At 40.0% G+C, this 25954-nt stretch overlaps 1 protein-coding gene across 1 annotated transcript in view; it reads left to right on the forward strand.

Annotated features, from left to right (window-relative positions):
• The window catches only part of LRRC72 (leucine rich repeat containing 72), a 70941-nt gene that overhangs the window by 43206 nt on the left and 1781 nt on the right, over nucleotides 1-25954 (forward strand). The window contains exons 5-7 of the mRNA XM_056118699.1: nucleotides 7173-7283; nucleotides 17447-17536; nucleotides 18436-18588. Coding sequence (XP_055974674.1) covers nucleotides 7173-7283; nucleotides 17447-17536; nucleotides 18436-18588 — 354 coding nt within the window. The remainder of the gene's footprint in view (nucleotides 1-7172; nucleotides 7284-17446; nucleotides 17537-18435; nucleotides 18589-25954) is intronic.

Below are 25954 nucleotides of genomic sequence, written 5' to 3' on the forward strand. Positions count from 1 at the left end.
TAAAACTATTTACACACACTTACACACACACACACACACACACACGCACGCGTGCGCACTCACAATTGCAAATATAAAAATGACCAAAAGATTTTGCAAGTGGGCCCACAGAAGGATTATGCGGCAACAATTAGCAAATGATTTGTTTTTGCATAAAGAGCTTCAAAGTAGTAAGCAACTAGAGGAACAAGCCCCATATCAATAGATACAGATATAACAGTTGACCAAATCCAATATTCAGTTATGATTTTTAAAAATAAAACAATCTTTCAATGAAATGGGGATAGAAAGAACTGTCCTCAGTACAGTGAAGGCCATATATCATAAGTCCATGATTAATATCATTTTCAATGGTGAAAAACTGAAAGACTTTCCTCTAAGATTATTCAAAAGACAAGGATGTCCTGGAAGGAAGGAAATCAATGGGGTAAGGAAGAACATGAGAGTGGGAAGTAATGGGGGAGCAGGAATTGGGGTTTCAGTTACACTGGTGATGTGGGTGAATGGTATACCCATAGATTCAATACACAGAAAACATGAGGTCTAAGCTGCAACCACCAGACTTTTGGTAGCAGGCAGAGAATGGTGGGGTAAGTAGGGGTGGTGAGGTGGGGCAAGGAAGATAAGTGTTTCCTTCCTCCAAATCAAGTACCTAGCCCTCAGGACAAGTACAGTATTAAGGGTCTATGCCTAGCATATGCCTGACCCAGTCAATACCCAGCACCACATGGGTCTCCAAACATCCTTGGGTGCTGCCCCAGAGGCCCCCAACACCATGATGGTGGCTGGGATAATAGGCAGCACCAAACAGCTAGAGCAGTACCACATTCTCAGACCCTGGGTGTAAACCACTGTCTTTGTTGGCTGAGACTTATTCATGGAGCCCCAAGGTCTGCTGAGCACCTCTTCGGAGAGCCCCTTCACAAAAAAAAGACACCAGCACCACCAAACTAAGTACCTGTGCCTAAAGATCAACTAACCAAAGAAGATAAAAAGGATTATACAAAGAAAACTATAAAACACTATTAAAATAGGGGCTCAAGCAATAGTACAACAGATAGGGCACTAGCCTTTTATGCAGCTAGGTTTTGTCCCCAGCATCCTATATGGTCTCTAGAGCCCACCAGGAGTGACTCCTATTCACAGAGTAAGCCCTGAGCACTGCTGGGTGTGGTCCAAAAACAGAAAGAAAAAATAAAATTATTAAAAGAAATAGAAGATGACATGAGGAAGTGGAAACACAGTCTCTGTTTACTCATTCCTCACACTGAAGGCTTGTTTAACTGACCAATGCTTTTCATTTATTTGTTTGGGGACTTTGTTTATCTTATTATCTCATTCTTACTTTGGACAACCTGGCAGGCTACCAAATGTAACCTGCCCACACAGCAGAGTCTGGCAAACTCCCCGTGGCGTACCCAATATGCCAAATACCAGTAACAATGATGGGTCTCATTCTCCTAACCCTGAAAGATCCATGAATATGGCACTTTTTAAAATCTCAGTGCTAGGATGAAGGAGACATTACTGGTGCCTGTTCGAGGCAATCGACGAACAACAGGATGATCATGATGGTGATTGTTTGGGGACTGAATTATGGAATGAACAGGACTTACAATTTTTTATTTCATCACCCCAAAATGCACTGGACATAGGATGCTTTATATTTGTTTTGTTTGGACTATATCCTGCAATGTGCAAGGCTCAAGGATCATTTCTAGAGCTACTCAGGGAAACAAGTGTGGTGCCTGGGAACTAGCTAGCAGCAGCAGCAGCAGCAGCAGCAGCATGCACAGTACCTTAACCCCTCTAGACCCCCCAACCATCCTCTTTTTAAACAAGTGCCTTTTATGTAGTCAACCTCAGTTAGACTGTCCCAATACCATATATGGTCCCCCAAGCATTTCCAGGAGTGAATCCTGAGTACAGAATTAAGAATAAGCCCTAAATCCTTCCAGGTATGGCCACCAAACAAAGAAAACACTGCTATCTCACCTTGCCCAGTTCATGGGATTCACAAGGACACAGCACAACCAGCTGTATAGCACTAATGCTTTAGTGAGTACATGGTTAACAGTCAAAGTTGGTATCCAAACCCTACCATATCCTGGGCTGTGCCTGAGTACCCAAACTTAAGATGGAACTTTACCCATCTCACCAATACCTTGAAGGACAGTCAGTCTTTGTACCCAAGTCCTAATATATATAGGATCACTTGATCACTTGACATCCTGTTACTCAACGATTTGCTTGAGTGGGTGCCAGTAGCACCTCCATTTGGCGCTGTCACGTGCTAGTGTAGCCCAATGGTGTTTGCTCATTCTAAAAAAATGAAGAGCCTCAAAGCAATCGTTCAGGGTCTTGACGAAGAAGTCTGACCATCTCATAGGTGGACAGCCACTCAATCATTTGACATCCCGTGGAATCCAGTTGGTAATGGCTCTAGTCCAGTGGTCATTTCCAAATCTTCTTATGTGTCCAGCCCATCTGATTTTTGACACGTTGGCAAATGAGACAGCGTCCCTGAATCTTGACCATCAATGGAGGTCAGAACTCCAGATTCTTTCTCTCATTTAAGTGAAGTGTGATACTGCAAGCATAGCTCTTTTGATTCCTCTTTGGGAGACCCAAATAGTGTTCTCATCTTGTTTTCATAGGGCCCAGGTCTCTCAGGCATATGTTAATGCAGGAAGAACAGTGGAATCAAAGAGATGTGCCCAGAGCCGGAGGTTCTTCATCCTCTTAGCTATTTCTTCCATGCTCTTGAATGTGTTCCAAGCTGCTCTCTTCCTCCCGCTCAGCTCAGGTGTCAGGTTGTTCGTCATGTTGATTTCTTGACCTAGGTACACATAACTGTTGCATTTGAAGATGTTCATTCCACTGAGAGTGAATAGAACATCAGGAGTGAGACTGTTTCTCATAAACAATGTCTTTATGAGATTCAGCTATAGTCTGACCTTTCCACACTTAACGGTCAAAGTCGGTCAGCATTTATACCACTTGGCTAATGTTTAGTGTTATTAGAATGATGTCATCAGCACAGAGAAGGTGGTGTAGTTGCTGACCATCTATCTTCACTCCCATTCCTTCCCATTTCAGTCATTGCATGACATTCTCGAGGGTGGCACTGAAAAGTTTCAGTGAAATTGTATCACTCTGCTGAACCCCACTCTTGACATGGATGATAACTTCCTTGGAGAATGGTGAGATCCTGGTAGTGAATCCATAATATGGCTCATGGAAGATTCTGATGTATTGAGTTTGAATGCTCTGTTTGACTAGGGCTTCGATGACTGCTTTCGTGTCAACAGAATCAAAGACATTCTTTAAATCAATGAATGTTAGACAGAGTGGCATCTTGAACTCCCGAGAAACCTCAATGTGCTTGGTTATCATGTGGATATGGTCGATCATGCTGAATCCTTTGCAGAACCCAGCTTGCTAGCATGGTTGTACTTCGTCTAGTGTTCTGCCAATCCCATTCAGGACGACTTAAGTGAACAGTTTGTAGACGATAGACAACAGGCAGATCAGGTGATAGTTTCCAATGTTTTGGATGTCTCTCTTCTGTACAGTAGTATAGTCCTGCTGGTTTTCCATTGGGACAAAACCTTGCATACAGACAGGTAGTGTGTGAAGAGCCGAGCCAGTGTATTGATAAGTACTGATGGCAAGTTCTTCAGGTGTTTGGGTCTGACCTTGTCTGGGACAGGTGCTGTTCACTTATTTACTGATGAAATGGTGTGTAGGATTTCGGAAGGGAGAATGTTGAGAACAACATATCCATCCAGCGGAATTTGGTACGTTGGCAGGTGGACATGGCTATAGAAGATATCCGAGTAGAAGTCATGGATAATCTTCTCCATTGCCCTTCTGGAAGATGTGATAGATCCATCAGGATGTCGGAGGGCAGTCATATTGATCTTGTGTTTGGCAAAGGACAAGCGGGTGTTGCAAATGCGTTTCCCAGATTTTGCCGCATCTGCCAGCACTGCTGCTCTTCTCTCTTTGAAGTCTTCCTTTATCGATTCTCTGTACTACTTTGCAAACTTGGATGTTCACTTGCAGTTGCTTGAGGCTTGCGCCAAGCCACGTGTCCTTTTGTGGCTATCTCTCTCCCGGCATTCCTGGCACAATCATGGAGGTGCTGAACCAGTCAATCGTATTCCTCGTCAATGTTGTCAGCAACGGCATCTTCCCATGTTGCTGCAATAGTGCCAAAGAGCTTCCAGTTGGTGGTCGTTCTGGGAGTTCTCTTCTTAAACTTTGCAGCCCTTTCTCCCCACACCATGAAGTAGAATTTCGTTTCCACCAACCTCCGGCAACCCAGGGATTACACACAGAAGACCCACCCTACTGGTACCAGATAAATACCTCACCGGCAGACCTCTCCTACCTCCACTACCTCCACTACCCAGCCGCTGCCACACTCCAGGACAGTTTCTGGACCATGCGGCCACAAAGTGGCCACATGACACATCATAAGACACTTAATACCCATCTTCCAGGATTGCTGCACCATATTTGATGGGGTTCAAATATGGTTAGATACATGGGAACACCTGCAAAAGGAGAGGCTGATAAAATCTCAAGGCTGAACTAGGCTGTCAAAATAAAGAAGGACAAAAATGACTGTCTGTACTTTCAATGCATGTACGCTGGCATCAGATGCATCCATCAAAGACCTGATGGTATGTGCGTGAAAGATCAAGTACGACATCATTGATCTGACCGAGATAAAAAGGCATCAATCACATCATGCCGTTTTCAACACTGGAGAAAACTGTTCCTCCGCACATGCGACAAAAAGAGCTGTCGGTGGTGTCAGTGTCCTTGTCAACAGGAACTTGACCATAATCATTGATTCATTCGAATGCCTAACAACTCAAATTGGATTATTACACTTGAATAGATGTGGCTCACTGCCTGCAGTTTCTTTCTTCATTGTCTATGCACCAACATCCAATTATGGTGAAGGAGAAATTGAGAAGTTCTACATGGAGCTGGAGAAGTTCTATAAAGAAGACCACACCTTCTACAAGATCATTGTGGGTGATTTTAATGCCAAGATAGGACCGAAAAGATCAGCTGAAGAACTCCACATCGGGACCCATGGCCTAGAATGTAATGAACAGGATGAGAGACTGTCTGAGTTCATCATGTCAACCAAGACCATCCTTGGTAACTCACAGTTCCAGAAAGCTGAATCTAAACGTTGGACATGGGAGTCTCCTGGTGGACAGTTCCACAATGAAATTGACCACATTATATTCAATCGACAGTTTGCCTGACCAATGTGGCTGTTGTCCCAAAATTCCAAATGGGATCGGACCACCGTCTCCTTCGTGCAAAATATATAGGTTATATGAGATATATCCTTTATATCCTGGTTTATGGAAGTACAACCAAACTCTGTCCTGATTATTTGCATTTGAGACTCAAAACCCGCCTGCCTTACTTACTGGTACTTGAGAGAGAAGCTGAACTTCATATCCAAATCCCACCTAGTTTACTGGTCCCTGGGAATTTAGTCTAGATAGAAAGACTAACTGCTACTGCTCACTGGGCAAGGGTGTCACAAGCCAGCCTCTGCAAATCAATACTTTGACCATATCAACAAAAGGAAAAGTAAAGTAAATGACCATGTCAACAAATACAGAGAAATCCTAACTCTCCTCAACACACATTCATGATTTTTAAAAAGAACAGAAAAATTCAAGAAGAGATAGAAGGAACCTATACCAAAGTAGTAAAGGCCACATTTAACAAATCCTCAACTAGCATTATACTTATGGTAAAAACTGAAAGCCTTCCAAGATCAAGTAAAAGCATAGGTGGTCATCTTTTCCACTATTCAACTTAATATTGGAAAATTTATCTCCAAACACAAAACAGTAATTTCAAAAGATGCATGCACTTCTGTACTCTCAGCAGTACTATTTACACTTGCCAAAATACATATTGAAACAACCCAACTGTACAGTGAAGTTGTGGTATATGTACATAATGGAATACTATTCAACTATAAGAAAAGAAAAAGATATTGTCCTGTTTCTACTACATGATTATTGCTAATAAGCAGTCTTACATGTATACATTTTTCCAACCCCTCACCCACCACCAGAGTGCCCACTACCCTCCACAACGTCCCAAGAACCCTCCTATTCACCTCCCATGCTCTCGCCACATAAACTTAGTTCTGTGAACCAACTCTCCAGGTCTGTGCCTTTGGCCATTTGTTCCTTCCTTACGAGCTTTTTTTTATATACCACAATTGAGAGAGGTTATTATGTGCCTGTCTATCTCCTTCTGACTGCTTTACTCAACAGGATACCCTGTAGCAGATACTATCATCTAGCAGCAAATTGAGTAATTTCTTCTTTTCTTATAGTCTAAACAATAACAGTGTCTATATAAACCAATTTATTCAGTCATCTGTCCTTGGATATATAAGGTGGCTTCCAGGTTTTTGCTACTGCTTTGCAATAGACATAGGCACACAAATGTCTATTCAAAATGATGTTTTTGAACCCCTTGGGGGTAAATGCCAAGATGTAGAACTTGTGGGTCATAATAGAAGCTCAATTCTTAGTTCTTGGATAAATACCCATATAATTTTCCAAAGAGGTCAAGATGAGAACTCCCCTCCTCTCTCTGATCCACATCTACACCAGTAATTTTGTTCTTTTTCATTGTCTTATGTGTGCCAATATCACACTCACAAATTCGTTGCTGCAGGAGAAAAAAAAAATAGGGTTGGAGAGATAGTATAGTGGGCAGAACACTCACATTGCATGTGGTCAACATCAAGTTTGATACCCTACACTTCATATGGTCCCCTGAACTCCTCTAGGAGTAATTTCTAAGTACAGAGTCAGGAGTAAACCTGAGCATAGCTGATGTGTTTCCCCACATCATAAAACAAACAAACAAACAAAAATAATTAGGAGAAATAAAAAGATAGCAATGGGAAGAGATTAACTATATTCCCACATAATGATAAATTATTTGAATTCTTATGCTTGTTTATGCATAATAATTTACAGGACTATTGATAATCCATGCTTCTATCAACTCTGTTGTATTCTTTGATTTTGTCTAACTAATATGTTTAAATAATTGAAAGGTGTTTAAAATATTGTATAAAAGTTGTGTATGTGTTTATTTTTCAGGCCTGCGCTATTTGCCTTCATTGCATATTCTCCTACTACACCACAATGAGCTAACAAACATTAACGCAACTGTAAAGGAATTGAAGGGAATGATAAATCTGAAGACCCTAAGTATCAATTTGCACTTGTTTTTCTAGTTTTGTTTTGAGTTTGGTTTTGAGGCCACACCAAGAAGTGTTCAGGTGCTATACCTGGCTTTCATGCAGTGTTAGGATTAATCCCATCATTTCACATTCAAAGTATTTTCTCCAGCGTGATGCATTATCTCCTGATGTTCCATTTGCACTTTTATATGACCATAACTTTCTGGCTGGAGCGATAGCACAGCGGGTAGGGCGTTTGCCTTACAAGCGGCCAACATGGCCGACGCGAGTTTGATTCCTCCGCCCCTCTCGGAGAGCCTGGCAAGCTACCGAGAGTATTCGATATGCCAAACACAGTAACAACAAAGTCTCCAATGGAGACGTTACTGGGCCCGCTCGAGCAAATCGACGATCAACGGGAGGGCCTTTACCTTTATCTGTTTTAATAACAGGATTTTTTCCTTTATTCAGATTTGAAATTAGAGGAAAAAAGTTGATAAATAAAATACTTAAACTTTTCTGAGAATAAAACTAAATCTTGAAAAGGGAGAGGGAAATTTGTTAAATACATACCAAATGAAAATGACGAAAATGACAAGTGTACGTTTGTGTTTACAGGTTTAAATCTGATTTTCTATTTTAATGCATGATTCCATTTGTATCAATGTCTAGAGTAGAAACATCTATAGAGAGCAATAGCGAGAGACAAATATTTTCAAGTAGTTTAGTGTTTTTCCAGGATCGTTTGATGAGGGAATTAGATGGTTAAAGCATAAAAGGTATGAATGTCTTTATTTTTTTGTTTGTATTTTTTTATTTTTTGGGTCACACCCGGACATGCACAGGGGTTACTCGTGGCTCTGCACTCGGGAATTACTGCCGGCAGTGCTCGGGGGGCCATATGGGATGCTGGGGATTGAACCTGGGTCAGCCGGGTGCAAGGCAAGCACCCTACTTGCTGTACTATAGCTCCAGCCCCCAAAACGTATGAATGTCTTTAAAACACACAGGCACACACAAAAAAGCCCAGGGCCAGAATGATAGTACACAGGTAGGGCATGTGCCTTGCACATGGCCAACCCAGGTTCAATCCTCTGCATTACATATTGTCCTAGAGTACAGCCTGGTGTGGCCCCCAAACAAAAACATTATTTTTTAATTTTCCAAAACCAAATAACAAGAATTGTTTATTTAAGATGGGTGAATTATGAAATCACTGGTATATATATGAATAAAGTCACCAAAAAATAAAAGAGTTTATGTAAATTTTTCGATTGGGTGAATAGAAAACATCCTATGTATATTGGTCTCAGTGTTAGAAAGAAGGAAGAGATGAGTTAGAAAAGCAATACTCTTTTTAACCTCTGTAAGCGTATAATCTTTTAAGATAAACAAACACACAATCACTATATAGGACAGATAGATACAGGTGTATTTTTAAAAAATCCCCAGATCAATGAGTGAGTTATCAAGCTTGGAAGTTTAAAGACTTACTTACTGTCTGCATTTTTTTTTTTTTTTTGCAGAGCCAGGGATCATATGCAAAACCTTATATATGAGTCCTATGTTCTACTACTGAGCCACATTCCTGCTCCTGGGAACTTTCTTAAATAATGTTATTAAATGAGAAATTTTTCCTACTAACATTTTATTCATTTCTCAAAATTTCCCATGATAATATTTTGAATATGTATAAATTGATGTTGATAAAGGGCATTCTAATCTTTATCTAGTAACAAAAATTTTCATATATTTTTAGTGTTACTTATGAATATTATATTAAAGGAAAAATGATTTGTGTGCTCACAGCTGATACTTTAAGCCCCAATATTAAAATCACAACAAGTTCATGACATTTCCATACTTACTTTGGAGACTTAATAAGGATCATCTGTCATCAGTTGTTTTGCACAGCTTTTGTGTCTCCTGGTAAGACTTAGGATTTGTCCTGCACATTTGAATTTCCAGGCCTTTCTGTACTGACCAAATGTTTCTTTCATTCAAAGCCTTGCTAGAATAGATCCAGAAGTATGGCTTTTCTTTTTCTTTCCATCTTTCTAAATAAATAAATAAATAAATGAAAGGCTAATAGCTATTTCTCAGGATTATTTTAGATTTTAAACCAGCTTAGTAAATCATTTATTGACCTGATATTTTCAAGTAGCAACAAAGCAAAATTGTTATCTGTGCTTGCGTGTGTGTGTGTGTGTGTGTGTGTGTGTGTGTGTGTGTGTGTGTGTGAATTTGTAACTCTAAAAGTGAGGTTCCACTTCAACTTGAGGGCTAGTCAATCAAGAGATATGGTGTGGGTGGGTCAAGAAAGAGCTCTATTGTGGAAAAGGAGCAGACAGGTCTTGGAAGATACCATGCTCAAGTTCCTGAAAAACAACTGGCCTGCACTGTTATTGGGGAGGTTGGGGCGGGGAAATATTTTGAGAGACAGAGAACAGGGAAGCACATTTATTTTAAGAAAGAAAGGGTTGCAGAGCAGAGGTAACCAGAAACAAATTCCTTCCTTGATGAGTGTCCTGAGGCGTAGTGCCCTGAGGCCTATTCTGTCTACATATCTAGATGAAGCTTTTCTGGGAAGGGGCAGTTTAATTATTCCTATATTTAGGGCTTTTATTATTTTTGGGGGGATTCTGGTGTTTCTTTGTTTATGGTGAACTTGGGGGAATCAAGATGATTTTTGGTAGAAGGGCAAGGCAAGGACAGAGCTTGGTGCTCCTAATTTCTTTGGGCAGAGATTCAGTATATTTTTATTTTAATTAAATAATTCAGGTACACAGTCTTGTAAGAAATAGATTTTAAAATATATACATTATATATGTATAACTGACTTAAAAGTAATCTTTGCAATAACATTTTATTATCATCCTTGAGAAGATGTTTTATATATCTTATTAAAAATCATTGTAATAATCTTATGACATGATTAGAATCTTTTGCTTTTGGTGATGATGCAAGTTTCAGAGTTTTAACCAAGTTTTAACCTTCCCTGCTAAGGCATGCTGAAACTCAGACTTGTGACTACTTCTTGTACTCATCATTTATTTGTTCATTCAGGCATTTGTTCAATAAATATTTATCATTTATTCATTTATTCAATAAATATTTATCATCTCTTCACTACGTGACACTCTACTAGATAATGAGGACAATGAAATGAACAAGAAAAGCTCCATCTGGACCTTTTGAGCTTACATTATATAACTCAGTTAAAATGTTTCTTAGGCAGCTAAAGAGACATAATACAAAACTAATTGGACAACTTACTAAGTGTAAAAATTCAATTTTTTTTATTTTTTAGGGGTTTTTTTGTTTGTTTCTGTTTTGTTTTTTGCAGGGTCATACCCAGCTGTGCTCATGGTTTACTCCTGGCTTCAAGCTCAGGGATCACTCCTGCTAAACTCAGGGGACAATAATTGGTGCTGGGGATAGAATCCAGGTCAGCTATGAGCAAAGCAAGTGCCTTGCCTGCTGTACTAACTCTCAGGTCCCCTCAATAATTTTTTTTCTTAAATTTTTATTAGTGAAACACCATGAAATTCAGTTGTAGACCTACAGATTTTTGTGCTTGGGTTTCAGTTATACAATCATCAAATACCCATCCCTCCACCAGTGCCCATTCTCCACCACTACCAGTCCCAGCATCCCTCCCTCCCCCCATCCCATCCTACCTCTGTGGCAGGGCAAGTGAACCTGAGCCCCTTCCTCCTTGCCCGCCCCCTCAATAATTTTTAAGCAAGCTTACTTTGCAATATTTAGAAGTGAGTCAAGACAGTCACCCTAAATGATATTTAAGAGGATTATGTCCTGAACGGGGCTGGAGCGATAGCACAGTGGGTAGGGCGTTTGCCTTGCACGTGGCCAACCCAGTCAGCCCAGGTTCAATTCCTCTGCCCCTCTTGGAGAGCCCAGGATGCTACCAAGAGTATGTCACTCACGCGGCAAAAGCCTGGCAAGCTACCCGTGACCTATTCAATATGCCAAACACAGTAACAACAAGTCTCACAATGGAGACGTTACTGGGCCGGCTCGAGTAAATTGATGAACAACAGAAGGACAGTGCTATGTCCTGAACCAAGATATGTGGTGTGGGAGGAAATGGAACCTGAAATTCTTCATGAAACTATTAGCTGAAAAATAGATTTTCCTGCACTGATGGGTTCTGGAGAATTGTTTGAAAGATTTGCACACAAAACTTTGAAAGTTGAAAGTTAGAGTTTATAGTACAGTTTCAGTAGTACTTAAGGGCCTGACTTCTCCTTTACCTATGTACAATATCACCAGTTTTGTCTCATGATGCCCGGTTTAGTGTATGACTGACTTCTGAAATCTTATGTCTGGGTCTTTCTTGGCCTGTACCCTGATGGTTCCCTGACATTTCAGATTTCCTGAGTCTACAGCCATGGCCACATACATGGGAACAAGACTCCTGTGTTCTGTACCTGTCACTGGGGCTTCTCTCAGCTGTACCCCAGTAGTTCCTGTCTTCCCACTTTTCTAGTCCCCCAACTGGTCACAAAGCTTATAGGTGAGACTCGTGGGCTCAGCACCCTGTCACTACCTGGGCAAGCAAGCCCTGCCTGAATCTGAGCTTTCCTGGGTGTCTGGGCCCTTCCTGTGTTCTGCTTCTGAAGAGCAGGAGATTGCCTGAACTAGGCCATAAGTCTACGAGTTTGGGCCCTACATAATCCTGTAGGCCAAATGGACACCTGCAAAGAGAGAGAGAAGGAAGATCAAGAGAGAGAGCTAGACAGATGAGGGCTTCTGTCTATCTGCTGTAATCTTGCATCCTCCCAAGCCATCCCTTTATGACCCCCAGCCATCCCATTATCTGTTCTGATTGGATACCTAAGAGCAAGATTTAAGATGAAACTCATCTGTCATTCTACCCTTCCACTCCAGTTCTATCAAAATGAAGAATTGGTCACCTCAAAGAGGTGTGCAGGAAGTATTTTTTCTAGTTATCTGAAGCGTTCTAGGTATAGGGCAATCTGGTACATCATACTTGTCACAAAAAATTAAGTGAGCTCCTAAATTATAGTGAGGTCATTTGAATGACATAACTATAATTGTTCCAACGGAAAATCTTTATCTGTTTTTGAAAGGGAGAGAACCCTATATCCAAATAATAAAAAAAAGTTTTCAAAAAAAACTTCTAGTGGTTAGTATGCCTATTTTGCACCATTGCCCTGTACTGGTTAAAGATACAAAAGGGGAATTTTGCACTATTAAGCTACTTTGTTTGTGTCTTCAGATTAAGGTCCTCTGAGCCTCATCTGCAAAAGCAGATTAGATCCAGCTCATTAAGCAAAATGAGAAACCCATGTATTTTTCAAATGTTAAAACTTTTGTCTTTTCAAGTTGTAAAACCTTATAAAAATGCTAAAGTGTTTATTACTATCATCCCCTTCAATTACAAGTTCTTTAGAGGGCAAGAAAATAGCCTGGAGGGTGAACCTCTAATCCACTTCAGCATTGAACTCTCCACTGGCATTTCGGAGGTGCATTGCCAAGAGATTGCCCAGGAGAGCTTCAGGGAGGCCTGCGAACAGCTGCAGAGTGTGAGGTCCTGGAAACTGGAATTCCTGACTTCCAGGCTGAGTCAAGACGGCCCCACCTCCTCCCTTCAGGCAAATTACCTTTCCACACCTTCCCTCTCCGACTCTTCTTTCCTCTTCCCTTTCCCTTCCTTCAAACCAAATGCAAATCCTTAAGGGGCTGAAAATTGTTCAACCTTCAGTCATCTTGTCCCTTCCCCAGGTCTGTGGAAAAGCACCACTACCAGTAGCAATAGAATACTTGAGTTTTGTTTCTCTTACTGTTTCATTGATTCCCACTGTTAAACAGTATACTTATACTCCTACATTTTATAGTTTTAAAGATTTACAATCATGGGAGACAAGGTTTGCCCCTTTCAAGAGAGCTATCTTCTGGCCAATTTCTATAGGTTCTGCTCCTAAACATTTGTTCTTCCTTTTCACTGAGTCCTAATTCACTCTTGAAGACAAAGAACCAGGGAGTGAAGAAGGATCCGGTGACTTTGGGGTAGGGCTTGGTCCTCAATGGTCTCTTTCTTGGAGTCTCTTAACCTGAAAATCCTCTCAAAGTGAGATCACTCTCCGAAAGAAAAAATAAACAGAGCAATTCACCTAATGAAAATAACTAACTAGGTCTTTCACTGCTGCTTGTCCTGAAGAAGGGTTTATTTTAGGCCTCCACTCTCTTCGTCCCCTGCTTTTGTTCTATGTGCCTTTTAAAAATCAGGGATGAGGGGCCAATGAGATTGTACAAGGGTTAAATCACTTGCATTGCATGCAATGTACTCAAGTTCAGTTTCCAGGAGTGGTTCCTGAGCACCACTGGGTATGGCCCCAAACTAAAACAAAAACCGAAACTTAAGGAGTGACTTTCATATTCAGTACATCAATGTGGTATAGACTGATACACAATAGCACAGAGGGTAGGGCGTTTGCCTTGCATGCAGCTAACCCAGGTTCGATTCCTCTGCCCCTCTTGGAGAGCCCGGCAAGCTACCGAGAGTATTCCGCTCACATGGCAGAGCCTGACAAGCTTCCCATGGCATATTCGATATGCCAAAAACAGTAACAACAAGTCTCACAATGGAGACATTACTGGTGCCTGCTCGAGTAAATCGATGAACAATGGGAGGACAGTGCTACAGTGCATAATAACTGTGAAGATGTTGGTCTTAGTAACTCTGAACCAGAATTTGAAAATCAGTGACAACTAACTTCTGTAGGTTAGTCTATGTGGGTACAGAACATAACTGCTTTTAAATTCTTTTTGTTCTTTTCCCCATCTATTAAAATGGCAATGTTGGTACTTTATTGACTATACCAATATTCTTCAAAGGTGGTCTTAAAGTTATGATTTCTCATTTCACTTTAAAAGTTAGCTGAAGCCAATTATTTAAATGACTATTTCCCCCCTTCTGTTTCAATAATAAGTAGCTTCACACATGTGACTCATGTAATTCAAGCTGGTGCAGTAAGGTAGAAGAGACATTTTGATATATTATTGGGTAAATGTAAATTGCTTAGACTCAGAATCCCAAATTAAGATAAGCAAGACAGTGCTGGCGCCACTGAGGTGTACTCTGTAAGTAGCCTGGGGGAAGGTGAATTAAATAGTATTAGCCTATTGAAAGTGAAAGTGTAAGCAATTCTGCTTCATAGTTTCTAAAGGAATGTGTCCATATATCATAGAAAGCTTCAGAACTTTCATACATATAGGAAACCAATTTTATATCTTAGAAACTTAATTTATGGTAATTTCAGTAGCTTCAATCCAAAACTCATAAATCCAAAATGCTAAATGTTTAATAGTATGCAAGCGAAAAGAGATGAGTGTAAGATTACTTCCTTATAAAATTTAAGAGCAAGGGCAGGGTAGTGGTCGAGAAGGATAATAAAGATGACAAGCCTCTAAAAGTCTTTAATTCTATTAATTTTTTAAAAAAATTAACTCAAGCAGAGCTTGGATTAACAACCAAGTTTTCTGAATTGATGTCATTCAAATTTTACTTCAGGGTGAAGTAAAAATTAAATCAGATTAAGCACATCAAGGTTTTTTAGCATAGACACACCTAAATAATAAAATGTAGTAAACCCAAATTTGGTGTTTTGTTGAGCTAAAGCTGGAAATGTTAAAACTACTTAAACAAGTTAGTAAGGAATAGGAAACAAAGCCAAATAAATAAATGAAATTTAGGGGAGCCTGGGAATGGCTTAGAGACAAAAAGCATCCTACGTACAAGTGTGTGCTCATGAGTTTGATTCCTTGCACCAGTCACAAGCGCAGGACCCTGGCCCCAAACTCTACTGTTGAGCTGAATAGAGTGGTACTACTACAATAGAGTGGCTTGGACAAGAACCACAAAGATGTGTGAGCCCTACAGCTTAGAAAGCAACCTGCAAAGAGCATGTGTGAGCACCCCAGTGAGCACTAGAACAAAAGGTGAATATATGAGTCACTAATAATGCGCACACTCCAGCACCCAGCATCACAATCAAGTATGTCTTGATCCCTGGTCGTTACAGCAGCAGCATAGAAGGGAAGAGAGGAAGATGGGGAGAAAAGAAAAGTAATAATAGTATTCTGAGAGGGAAAGAAAGAACCTGACGGTTTTAACAACAAGGAAGCATCATGTAAAGATATTGGTACATTTTCCATTAACATCATTCTGGTTCTGCACGAGCCGACTGCGCCAGCTGCTATAGGGTTATGAGGTGTCAGATGTGATTCTCTGGGACAGTAACCACAGAGCAGACTTCTGCACTAAAGCATTTGTGACTCTTTCTGCCTGCTAAATTTTCATTAAAAACAATTGTGCTTTCCTTTTATGTCCTCAAAGGGTGTCCTTTTCTTTCTGGCTCAAACTACAATCCATGATCCCTGTGGATCTTTTAAAATCTGCCTCTCCGCTGATTTAGTGTACATCCGTTCCATTCTCTTTTCTGTAGTTGTAATTACTTGTTACCAAGTTGAAGTTCTCGCTTTTAAGATTAAAATTCAAAACATTCCTGTCCCTCAAGGAATCTTGAAATTTTTTCCATTTACCCCCTTTATTTCCACCCTTACATTCAAATTTCCTTCCTTTTAAATTTCTTTGTTGCTTCTGGCTCTGTATTTTCTTTTATGCCATTCCTCACTCATATAACATGTTTATTATGCACCAGGTGTCTTCCATTGCCTGCTTAACATCCCTCGAAACTTTGTGTTTTCCCCAGGGAATCGCTATATATAATGGTTTTATTATCCAGGAAAGTTTGTGTTTATATGACAAATATCTGAATGTTTTATTACTTACAGAGAAAACATCCAGATGATTAACTTTTTCCATTTTTATCTAAACACTTTGTCTCTTTTAAGCAGGTCTCCATGTCCTTTATACTGAAAAGTGTTCTTTATAAATAGTAATCTGTTTCTTCTGGGTTTCTAATACTTGATATTTACGTGCTTTTATCAAGCATCCTTGCATTTTATCAATAGCCAGATGCCACAGCCTTACTTCTAAGTTTAACAAGTATAGTAAATGAAGAGTCATGGAAGAGTGATGTAGTTCTACAACAGTTTGAGCTCTTTCTGCTACTGCCATCTAGTGGGTATCCTCTCTAGATAAATTTTCCAGAAGTATTTTCTAGAAACTGCATACAAGCAAATTCCAATAGCAAGAATTATTTGAGAGAAAATAAGATGTCTCATTTCAAATTTATTGATATCAAATTTAGTAATACCTAGATTTATAAGTAAAAATATATTACCTTTTTCTTGGAAATAAAGCCCTCACAACTCCTAGTTGCAGATTTTAGGAGACACACTTCGATGCTGATACCTAGGGTTGTATAGCAGAGGTATTGAAGCTTTTCTGCATCAGAATGTATCTACCCTCCAACCACTGTACCAGGAACCAATGTTCCTAGTTATTCTTGCACCCACAGCCTCAAGAGTCTGAACAGAGAAATTCAAGAAAACAGAGGTGCGTGGGCTCCTGCAGAGAGCTAAAGCTGCTGCTGCATTAATAGATTCTAGACAAGATGAAGTGAAGGAAGAAAACTATTAGAACAGTATATGGCCTTTCTGTACATCTTCACATTTTGAGACAGCTAGGTAATAAAGAACTGTGTCCAGATCCCCTTCCTCCTGCATACAGTTGATACCTTGATTACTTTATTTAAAGAGATATTGAATTTGTACTCATTTGTAGGTTAACAATATGTCACCAGGGGCTGGAGCGATAGCACAGCAGTTACGGCGTCTGCCTTGCACGCGGCCAACCCGGGTTTGATTCCCAGCATCTGATATGGTTCCCTGAGTACTGCCAGGAGTCATTCCTGAGTTCAGAGACAGGAGTAACCCTGTGCATCACCAGGTGTGACTCAAAAAGAAAAAAAAAACCTGTCACCAGCATCTAGAATAACTCTTATTGGGAATGTAGTATTCAGAAAATATTTATGAAGTGAATGAATTTATCAAATAGAAAGCTTAAGTGATATTCTGAATAGATGAGGATTTAGTGAGGTCAGTGTCTATAATATAGAGCTTTGCACATACTCTTTTACATTTTTATATTGTTTTAATTTTATATTGTAATATTCTATATCACGTGAAAAATGATATTGATTTCAAAATCTGATCTTGTTTTGTATTCTTCCTTTGTAGGCCTTTTCCAAAACCCTTTGTGCCAATATAATCTGTACCGTTTATTTGTAATCTACCACCTTCCAGGAGTGGAGTTGCTTGATAGAAATGGTAAGAACCTCCCTTTCCCGAATAGAAATATTTAGCACTCAGTCTTACAGTCTGGTGATTTTCATATGCTGGATTTATCATTGAAAATAATTTTTTGTAAATGAAAGTATTTCAAGTATTCCTGAAGTTTTTGCTATACAAAATCTGCCCAAGATTAGCAATTCATGTCTCTTAATGACTTTATCGGAAAGGCTTAATCAAAGATGAGGAAAGATATACTTCTGTTACTGGTTTTAAATGAATATGTTGAATGTCGAAATATTTATACCCTCATATCTTAGCTTCTTGCTTCAAAAGTAAAAGAATTAAGCTACATCTTTTAAGACTTATTTAATATCTTAAAACTCTATGCTTTGACATTTTGTAAAGGTATATTAAATTTTACAACTTCTTTATTATTATATACATTATAGAAAACTATGTCTGATTTATATATCAGACACATAAAAATAAAACTTGTATGTTGTTTTCTATGTTTTTGTAGTTTATTTTAGTCCTATGTGTTTTAATGCCTATTTACTTAACCTTTCTATCGTACAGTTTTGAACATTCTTAACTTATTATTGAATAAGTTCTTAGGATGTATCAAAACCTGTGACAGCTTCCCTTCCTCACAGCCTTGAGGAAATAAAGGGCTTTGTCAGAGTTATTTCATTCTTCCATGATAATATTAGAAAGTATCTTGAATGCATTAGGGCTCATCTATGAGACTTTATATTGAACTCATAGGAAATGGAAATGACGGATTACACCTTTACAACTTCTAATTTTGCCAGTATGTTTGCCTATAGCACAGTTCAGAGAGATCTTTTTGAAAGTGCTAATTTCTATTTAAAATCATTTTTATGTCTATGATTCTACACATTAATATTTATTTCATTTATTTTTACATTCATTAGCAGTTACAGAAAAAGAAAGAAGATCAATAATCACTATTTTTAACCATGAAAAGGCACATATTATTCAATCAATAGCATTCAGAAGAAGAGTAGATGCCTCATGGGATCCCAGATCACCATTTAAGCAAAAGTCAGCTCGTAGAGTGCCTTCAGGTATTTTGAAAAATATAAAAAAATTAAAATTCCAAACTTCTGATTAATTTGATAATAAAAATAATAATTTCAATTTATAATAACCTAACTAGAAAGTATTTTAATTTTATTCATATAATTATAGTGAATAAGCAATTCTTTTCATTTGTGTGTATTTAATTAAAGTGGAAGTGATGTGATAATAGTGACACTGAATTCCTATGCCAGTATCTAGCATAGATGATGAACCAGTAAAAGAGCCACAGTTGTTGTAATTTCATGGGCAGTTTAATGACTATAGATTTTTCATAATATGTGACTCACACCCAAGGACAGCAGACACAAGGGCCAGGAATATTGCACCATAGTTGGAAGCCTTTCTTATGAGCTGGGGGAGAAGGCAGCTGGAATAGAGAAAGGACCACTAAGACAATGATGATTGGAGGAGTCGTTCAGGATGGGAGATGTGTGCTGAAGGTAAAGGACCAAACGTGATAACCTCTCAGTATCTATATTGGAAACTATAATGCCCAAAAGTAAAGAGAGAGTATGGAGGAAATTGTCTGCCATGGAGGCAGGGGGAGGATATTGTGGTGAAGAATGTACGCTGGTAGAAGGATGGGTGTCTGATCATCATATGACTAAAACTCAAACATGAAACCTTTGTAACTGTATCTCACAGTGATTCAATTAAAAAATGCTATTATAATAAAGAAAAAATAAGTAATAAAAAAAAGATTACCTGAAATTCCTACATACAGAGGGGCCTGATAAATAGTACAGTGGGTAAAGGTTTTGCTCTGCACACAGCTGACCTGGCACCCCAAGCCTTCCAAGAGTCATCCTTGAGTTGATAGGCAGAAGAAAGTCCTAACTCTACTGAGTCTGTCCTTCCCCCCCCAAAAAAAATGGTAGGGAGAAGAAGCACAATTAATATTTTGGCTTCATTTACACATGTGGTTATTACATGCGAGTTCAGTTTCTTAACTTCATCCTTCATAATGCTTTACGAATTTTAATTTAATTTCTTGTATGTTTGAATTAAATGTCTTTGTTCAAATTCACCTACAATGATTTAAGCAAATAGAGGTTTATTGTTCACATGTAATGGATTTACAAGGGTGTGGTGCTGAGAGTTAGTATAATGTTCAATAATTTCATCATTCTTCAAGAATGTTTATTTTTTATTTTGCTATAATATTTTAAGATTATAAAATAGCTGTTATACCACCAGGCATTAACATTGGAGGAAGGAGGTATAATAAAAAGTATTAAGACATCCCCCTCCATTCCCTTCCTAAACAGGAAGAAAAAAAAGTCATGATTCTGCCAAAGATACTAAATAGTTTTCTAAAAATTAAGGAGAAAACATTAAGTTGAAATGTTTAAGAATTATCTGAGGATGAAACATAGAAAAAGAATAATATTAACTATTAAGACAAGGAAATATGGAAAAGAGAAGATTCAACATAAGCTTAGTAATAATTCATGAAAGGAAAAGGTAGAAAATTAAGAAGATGATGTTTGGAGTTGTAATGGTGAATATATTCTAAAATTAATAAACACTATGAATTTCTAGGTTCACTAGACAAAATTAATATAGAAACATGAAAGACACACACTTAACAGGAAAAAAATCCTTTTTTCTATATCCCAGAGGCTGAGGGAGTCAAAAGGCTAGAAAAAATGGCTGGAGAGAATGCTTTTTTGCATTTGGGTTCCATCTCGGGCATTGCATGATCCCCAGCACCCCACCCCCCACTGCCAGCACCCATTGGGTGTGCTATTTCTCCCCACCCCCTGCCCTGACCAAAGTATTTTAATCCATAGTCTGCCTGGATATAGATAAGATTCATTTTCCTATGTTTATAATAAAACCAACAAAACCCATTATATGAGCTTTACTTTAGGAGAGGGTTCGTCAAAATGGTAACTTTAGTTCTGTTGTCAATGACTACTGGTTCATTGATCTATTTATTCATTCTGTCTGTCCATCAGTCATATACCTTTACATTATATACAAGTTAGATTGCTCAATATTTTTTTTCCTTCTGGCTAATTTTACTGCATAATCTCCTCAAGCTCCTTTCATTTTGTTGTCAATTGTAAAATTTCATCTTTTAATGAGCTCCTTATTAGAAAAATATATACATTTTCTTTGGACTATCATGATTGGACATAATGGCTACAACCACTCTTTTGCAATTGTAAGAAATGCCTCAGGGAATATTGTGGTAGGTAATGTTTCCATAGTTTTTGCAGAGATTCTCCACAATTGGATTGCTGAGTCGTATGCTAGCTGAAGTTTTAGTATTTTGATAGAGCTCTATTTCATTTTTCAAAATGATTGCACCCATTTGCATTTCCAACCATAGTGGAATTCTCCACACTCTTTTTTTGGGGGGGTCATACCTGGCGATGCACAGGGGTCACTCCTGGCTCTGCACTCAGGAACCATCCCTGGCAGTGCTCAGGGGACCATATGGGATGCTGGGAATTGAACCCGGTTCGGCCGTGTGCAAGGCAAATGCTCTACCCAATGTGCTATTGCTCTAGCCCTCTCCACACTCTTTAATGCTTGTTGTTCCTTTTGGCATAAATCATTCTCACAAAGTGTGAGGTGATAACTCATTGAAAATTGGAAATAAATGTCTTTCCATAAGTCTGCTAGCTATCTCTGCAGATCCTTTGGAAAAATAGGCAGAGTTGTATGAGTTTTCATATACCTTAGATATTAACTCTTCTGATATACGAATGTCCTCTCTGATTCAGTAGACTGTCTTTTTAGTCTGTTTATATTTTTGTTTCCTATATGAAAACTTTTCAACTTATAGTCCCAATTGTTTATCTTTGCTTGGTTTTCCTTGTGGTTGGGGTTCAGTCCTTCAAGATATCTTTAACATTAATGTCATGGAGGTTTTCCTCTATTTTATCTTTAAAATACTTAACAATTCAGTTATATCAAGATTTCAAATTCATTTTGAATTTATATGGGGTTAGGAAGTAGTCCATTTTCACTCCTTTGTTAGAAAATTTCCCTTTTCTGTTTATGGTCTTAGATCACTTAACACAAATTAGTATCAATAAATATGTGGTTTTATTTCTGGGCTTTGAACTCAGACTTTCATCATGTAGGGAGTCTTAAAGTTTACTATAAAGGAGGAGAAATCAGTGCCCAAATGATATATTGCAGCTGTTACTATAAACTAGTCCAATATTCTTTAGAAGATCTGATGATGACAAGAAAATATCCATCAACACATAAAATGTGAAATTATTCAAAATGGCAACTCGATTTGAAGTCTGTTCTATAGATCTATTTTTTTAAGTACAATTTTATTTAAATTTATTTAAGTACCAATTTTATTTATTTATTTATTTAAACCTAGTGTGTGTGTGCGTGCATACACACACACACACACACACACACACACACACACACTAGGTTTCTCAATTTTATTTTTTTTATTAGTGAAACACCATGAGGTACAGTTATAGACTTACAAATTTTTGTGCTTGGGTTTCAGTTATACAATGTTCAAGTACCCATCCCTCCACCAGCGCCCATCCTCCACCACCATGGGTCCCAGCATCCCTCCCACCCCTGCCCCCCATCCCACCCTGCCTCTGTGGAAGGGCATTCCCTTTTGTTCTCTCTCTCTCTCCTTTTGGGTCCTGTGGTTTGCAAGAGAGGCATTGAGTGGCAATCATGTTTGGTCTATAGTCTACTTTCAGCATGCTTCTCCCATACTGGAAGGATCCTCCCAACACCCTTTATTTGGTGCTCCCTTCTCTATCTGATCTACCTTTTCCCCTAGCATGTGTGGTTGGTCTCCAAGTCATGAAGCAAAATTCCTGGTACTAATCTCGGCCACTCCTGGGTGTTAGTCTCTCATTTTGTTACTTTATGTTCCCCAGATGAATGCAATCTTTCTGTGTCTATCCCGCTCTTTCTGACTCATTTCACTTAACATGATACTTTCCATGTAATACCACTTGTATGTAAATTTCATGACTTCATCTTTTCTAACAGCTATATAGTACTCCATTGTGTAAATGTACCAGAGTTTCTTTAACCAGTCATCTGTTCTTGGGCACTCAGGTTTTTTCCAGGCTACAGATCTATTTATATGCATGAACAGAGACAGAAGTATGAAGCTAGTCAGTAAAACCCTGAATAGAAAGTAAAAAGAATCTAAAAATGTTCAGAGAAGAATAAGCTATGGAAAATTTATTTAATATGGATTACTGTGTAGAGAATTATTCCTTGATGTGCTTTGAATATAAAAGTACATTATGGAATAGTTCACTAAATAATGACAATATCAGATCTTTGTCAGTAAACAAACTCTGTGTACGAGCGTGAGTATATATTTGTACACATATGGGTATATGGAGGCATAGAAACTTTTTTGTTTTGGGACAATAATTTGTGGTTCCTTGGCAGGGGATGTGGGTGGACGGTGCTATTCCAGGTTCTGGGCTAAGGTGTGGCTTTAACAGGGCTCATGGATCAACTCAGGGCCTCCTGCATGCAAAGCATGAACTCAGCTAATTAAACAATCTCTGGCCCCAAATGATACTCTTAAGAGTGATACTTTAGATAAAAGAAAATTTTTTCAGAAGATTTTACCTTTTGACAGTTTTCTGTGGTGTATAGTCATCAGCAAAGCAAAATGTGTGCTTTTTGTCATTACAAATTAAAAATCACGGTGCTGATCTTGACAGCATTTAGCCGAAGAGAAGGACTACATGGAGGGCGGGATCCACAGATCCTGAAGGAAAAAAAAAAAAAACAGGTTCCAAAAAGAGCCGAGATCATCGGGAAGTCCCAGATGGGGTAGGTACTGCATCCCGCCTCCCCCAGATGGAACCCCGGTGACCAGAAACCTCTACAAGCACAGCTCGAGTATGCGGGAACTAGGACTTTTCCTCAAAACCGCGCGGCCGCTTACGCGGCCGCGCGACATCTCTCTATATACAAAGTGATCCATGGGAAGTAAACCACCTAACGTTTCTCTCTGAAAAACATAGTTAAGCTTTGAGCATGGCCACAGCCCCAGAAACACAAGTACTTAATGCATAACCCAGCAGCTCGGAGCAGAAAAGTGAATGGGTTATGTGTTAACCCAGGCCATCAAGTCTGCCAGAGGGGAAAGGGTGTTGGTCCCTTCCACCCTCCTCCCTCTGGAAAGAAAGGTGGCGGCCACATGGGAGCCTTGTGGACAGCAGGTATGAGCCGGGGGTGTGGGGGCAAATAAAACCTCATGGGAAGGGGGGCGTTCTGGTCCATCCTTCACGCCCTACCAAGGCCACCAGTTGCCCCCCACGAGCGGCTCTACAGCACGGCCACAGCCCCAGAAGCACAAGGACTTAATGCAGAACCCAGCAGCTTGGAGCAGAAAAGTGAACGGACTATGCGTTAATCCAGGCCATCAAATCTGCTGGAGAGGAAAGGGTGTTGCCCCATTCGCCCTCTCCTCTCTGGAAAGAAAGATGGCGGCCACACGGGAGCCTTGTGGACAGCAGGCATGAGCCGGGGGAGCGGGAGCAACTAAAACCTCATGGGAAGGGGGCCGTTCCGGTCCATCCTTCACGCCCAACCGAGGTCACCAGTTGCCCCCCACGAACGGCTCTCCAGCACAGCCACAGCCCCAGAAGCACAAGGACTTAATGCAGAACCCAGCAGCTTGGAGCAGAAAAGTGAAAGGACTATGCGTTAATCCAGGCCATCTTGTCTGCCGGAGGGGAAAGGGTGTTGGTCCCTTCCGCCCTCCTCCCTCTGGAAAGAAAGGTGGCAGCCACATGGGAGCCTTGTGGACAGCGGGCATGAGCCGGGGGAGCGGGGGCGACTAAAACCTCATGGGAAGGGGGGCGTTCCGGTCCGTCCTTCACACCCTACCGAGGCCACCAGTTGCCCCCCACGAGCGGCTCTCCAGCACGGCCACAGCCCCAGAAGCACAAGGACTTAATGCAGAACCCAGCAGCTTGGAGCAGAAAAGTGAACGGACTATGCGTTAATCCAGGCCATCAAGTCTGCCAGAGGGGAAAGGGTGTTGCCCCATTCGCCCTCTCTTCTCTGGAAAGAAAGATGGCGGCCGCATGGGAGCCTTGTGGACAGCAGGTATGAGCCGGGGGTGTGGGGGCGACTAAAACCTCATGGGAAGGGGGGCGTTCCGGTCCGTCCTTCACGCCCTACCGAGGTCACCAGTTGCCCCCCGCGAGCGGCTCTCCAGCACGGCCACAGCCCCAGAAGCACAGGGACTTAATGCAGAACCCGGCAGCTTGGAGCAGAAAAGTGAAAGGACTATGCGTTAATCCAGGCCATCATGTCTGTCCGGAGGGGAAAGGGTGTTGCCCCAGTCGCCTTCTCCTCTCTGGAAAGAAAGATGGCGGCCGCATGCAAGCCTTGTGGACAGCAGGTATGAGCCGGGGGAGTGGGGGCGACTAAAACCTCATGGGAAGGGGGCGTTTCGGTCCGCCCTTCACGCCCTACCGAGGCCACCAGTTGCCCCCCACTAGCGGCTCTCCAGCACGGCCACGACTCCAGAGCACAGAAACCAATTTCTTAACTATCTGACTCTCAGTATAAATACTTCCAGGGTCAATAAGAAAAATAGCAGAAATCCAAAACCAACATTTAATTCTTGAACCCAGCTGTAGAAAGCAAATCACGTCACAATGCTTTTTCAGCATGTCTGATTTGGGGGGGGGGTAAACTCTAAATAATAGTGGTGAATCTTTTATTGAAACAATGAATCTAATCAAAGCAGATAGAGTGTTAACTAGAATTCATCTGCCCCACAGGGATTGGGAGGGGTGGGGGGTGGGGTTTTATTGGGGTTCTTCATGGTAAAAAAAAAAGTATTGGTAAAGGGAAATGTGTTTGATATTTGCATGACTGAGACCTAAACCTGAAAGCTTTGTAACCTTTCCCAAGGTGATTCAATAAATAAAAAAAAAAAAAAAAAGAAAAAAAAACCACGGTGCTTAAAACATTTTTTTCCTAAAAATGTAATCAGAGACAATAGGAGTGACTTGGATCAAGGCCTTGTGAAAGAATGTTGCCACAATCTCCCGTGTGACAGAGGCTGTGTGAGCTCTGCTATTAGTTGATTGGCAAGAATTGACATTGTGGGCTTTGGCCACCCAACTGGTGCTGGTGCATTTCATCTTCACTGGGCACTCTGGAGGAGAATAAACAAAGCAGTGACAATCTCTGGAAGATACCATAAGAAATCTGGGTTTTGAGGACAAGTCTTTGAGCTCCAAAGCTGGGGAAGATATAGATTCTTGTGATCAAAGATTTATTTGTTCTGTTTCTTTGAAATTTAATGCCAAGAATTCAAATAGTTTAAACTGTCCAAATACTAATCCTTATTTAATC

This window comes from Sorex fumeus, unplaced genomic scaffold (assembly GCF_029834395.1).
Source record: "Sorex fumeus unplaced genomic scaffold, SorFum_2.1 ptg000037l, whole genome shotgun sequence".
NCBI lineage: Eukaryota > Metazoa > Chordata > Mammalia > Eulipotyphla > Soricidae > Sorex > Sorex fumeus.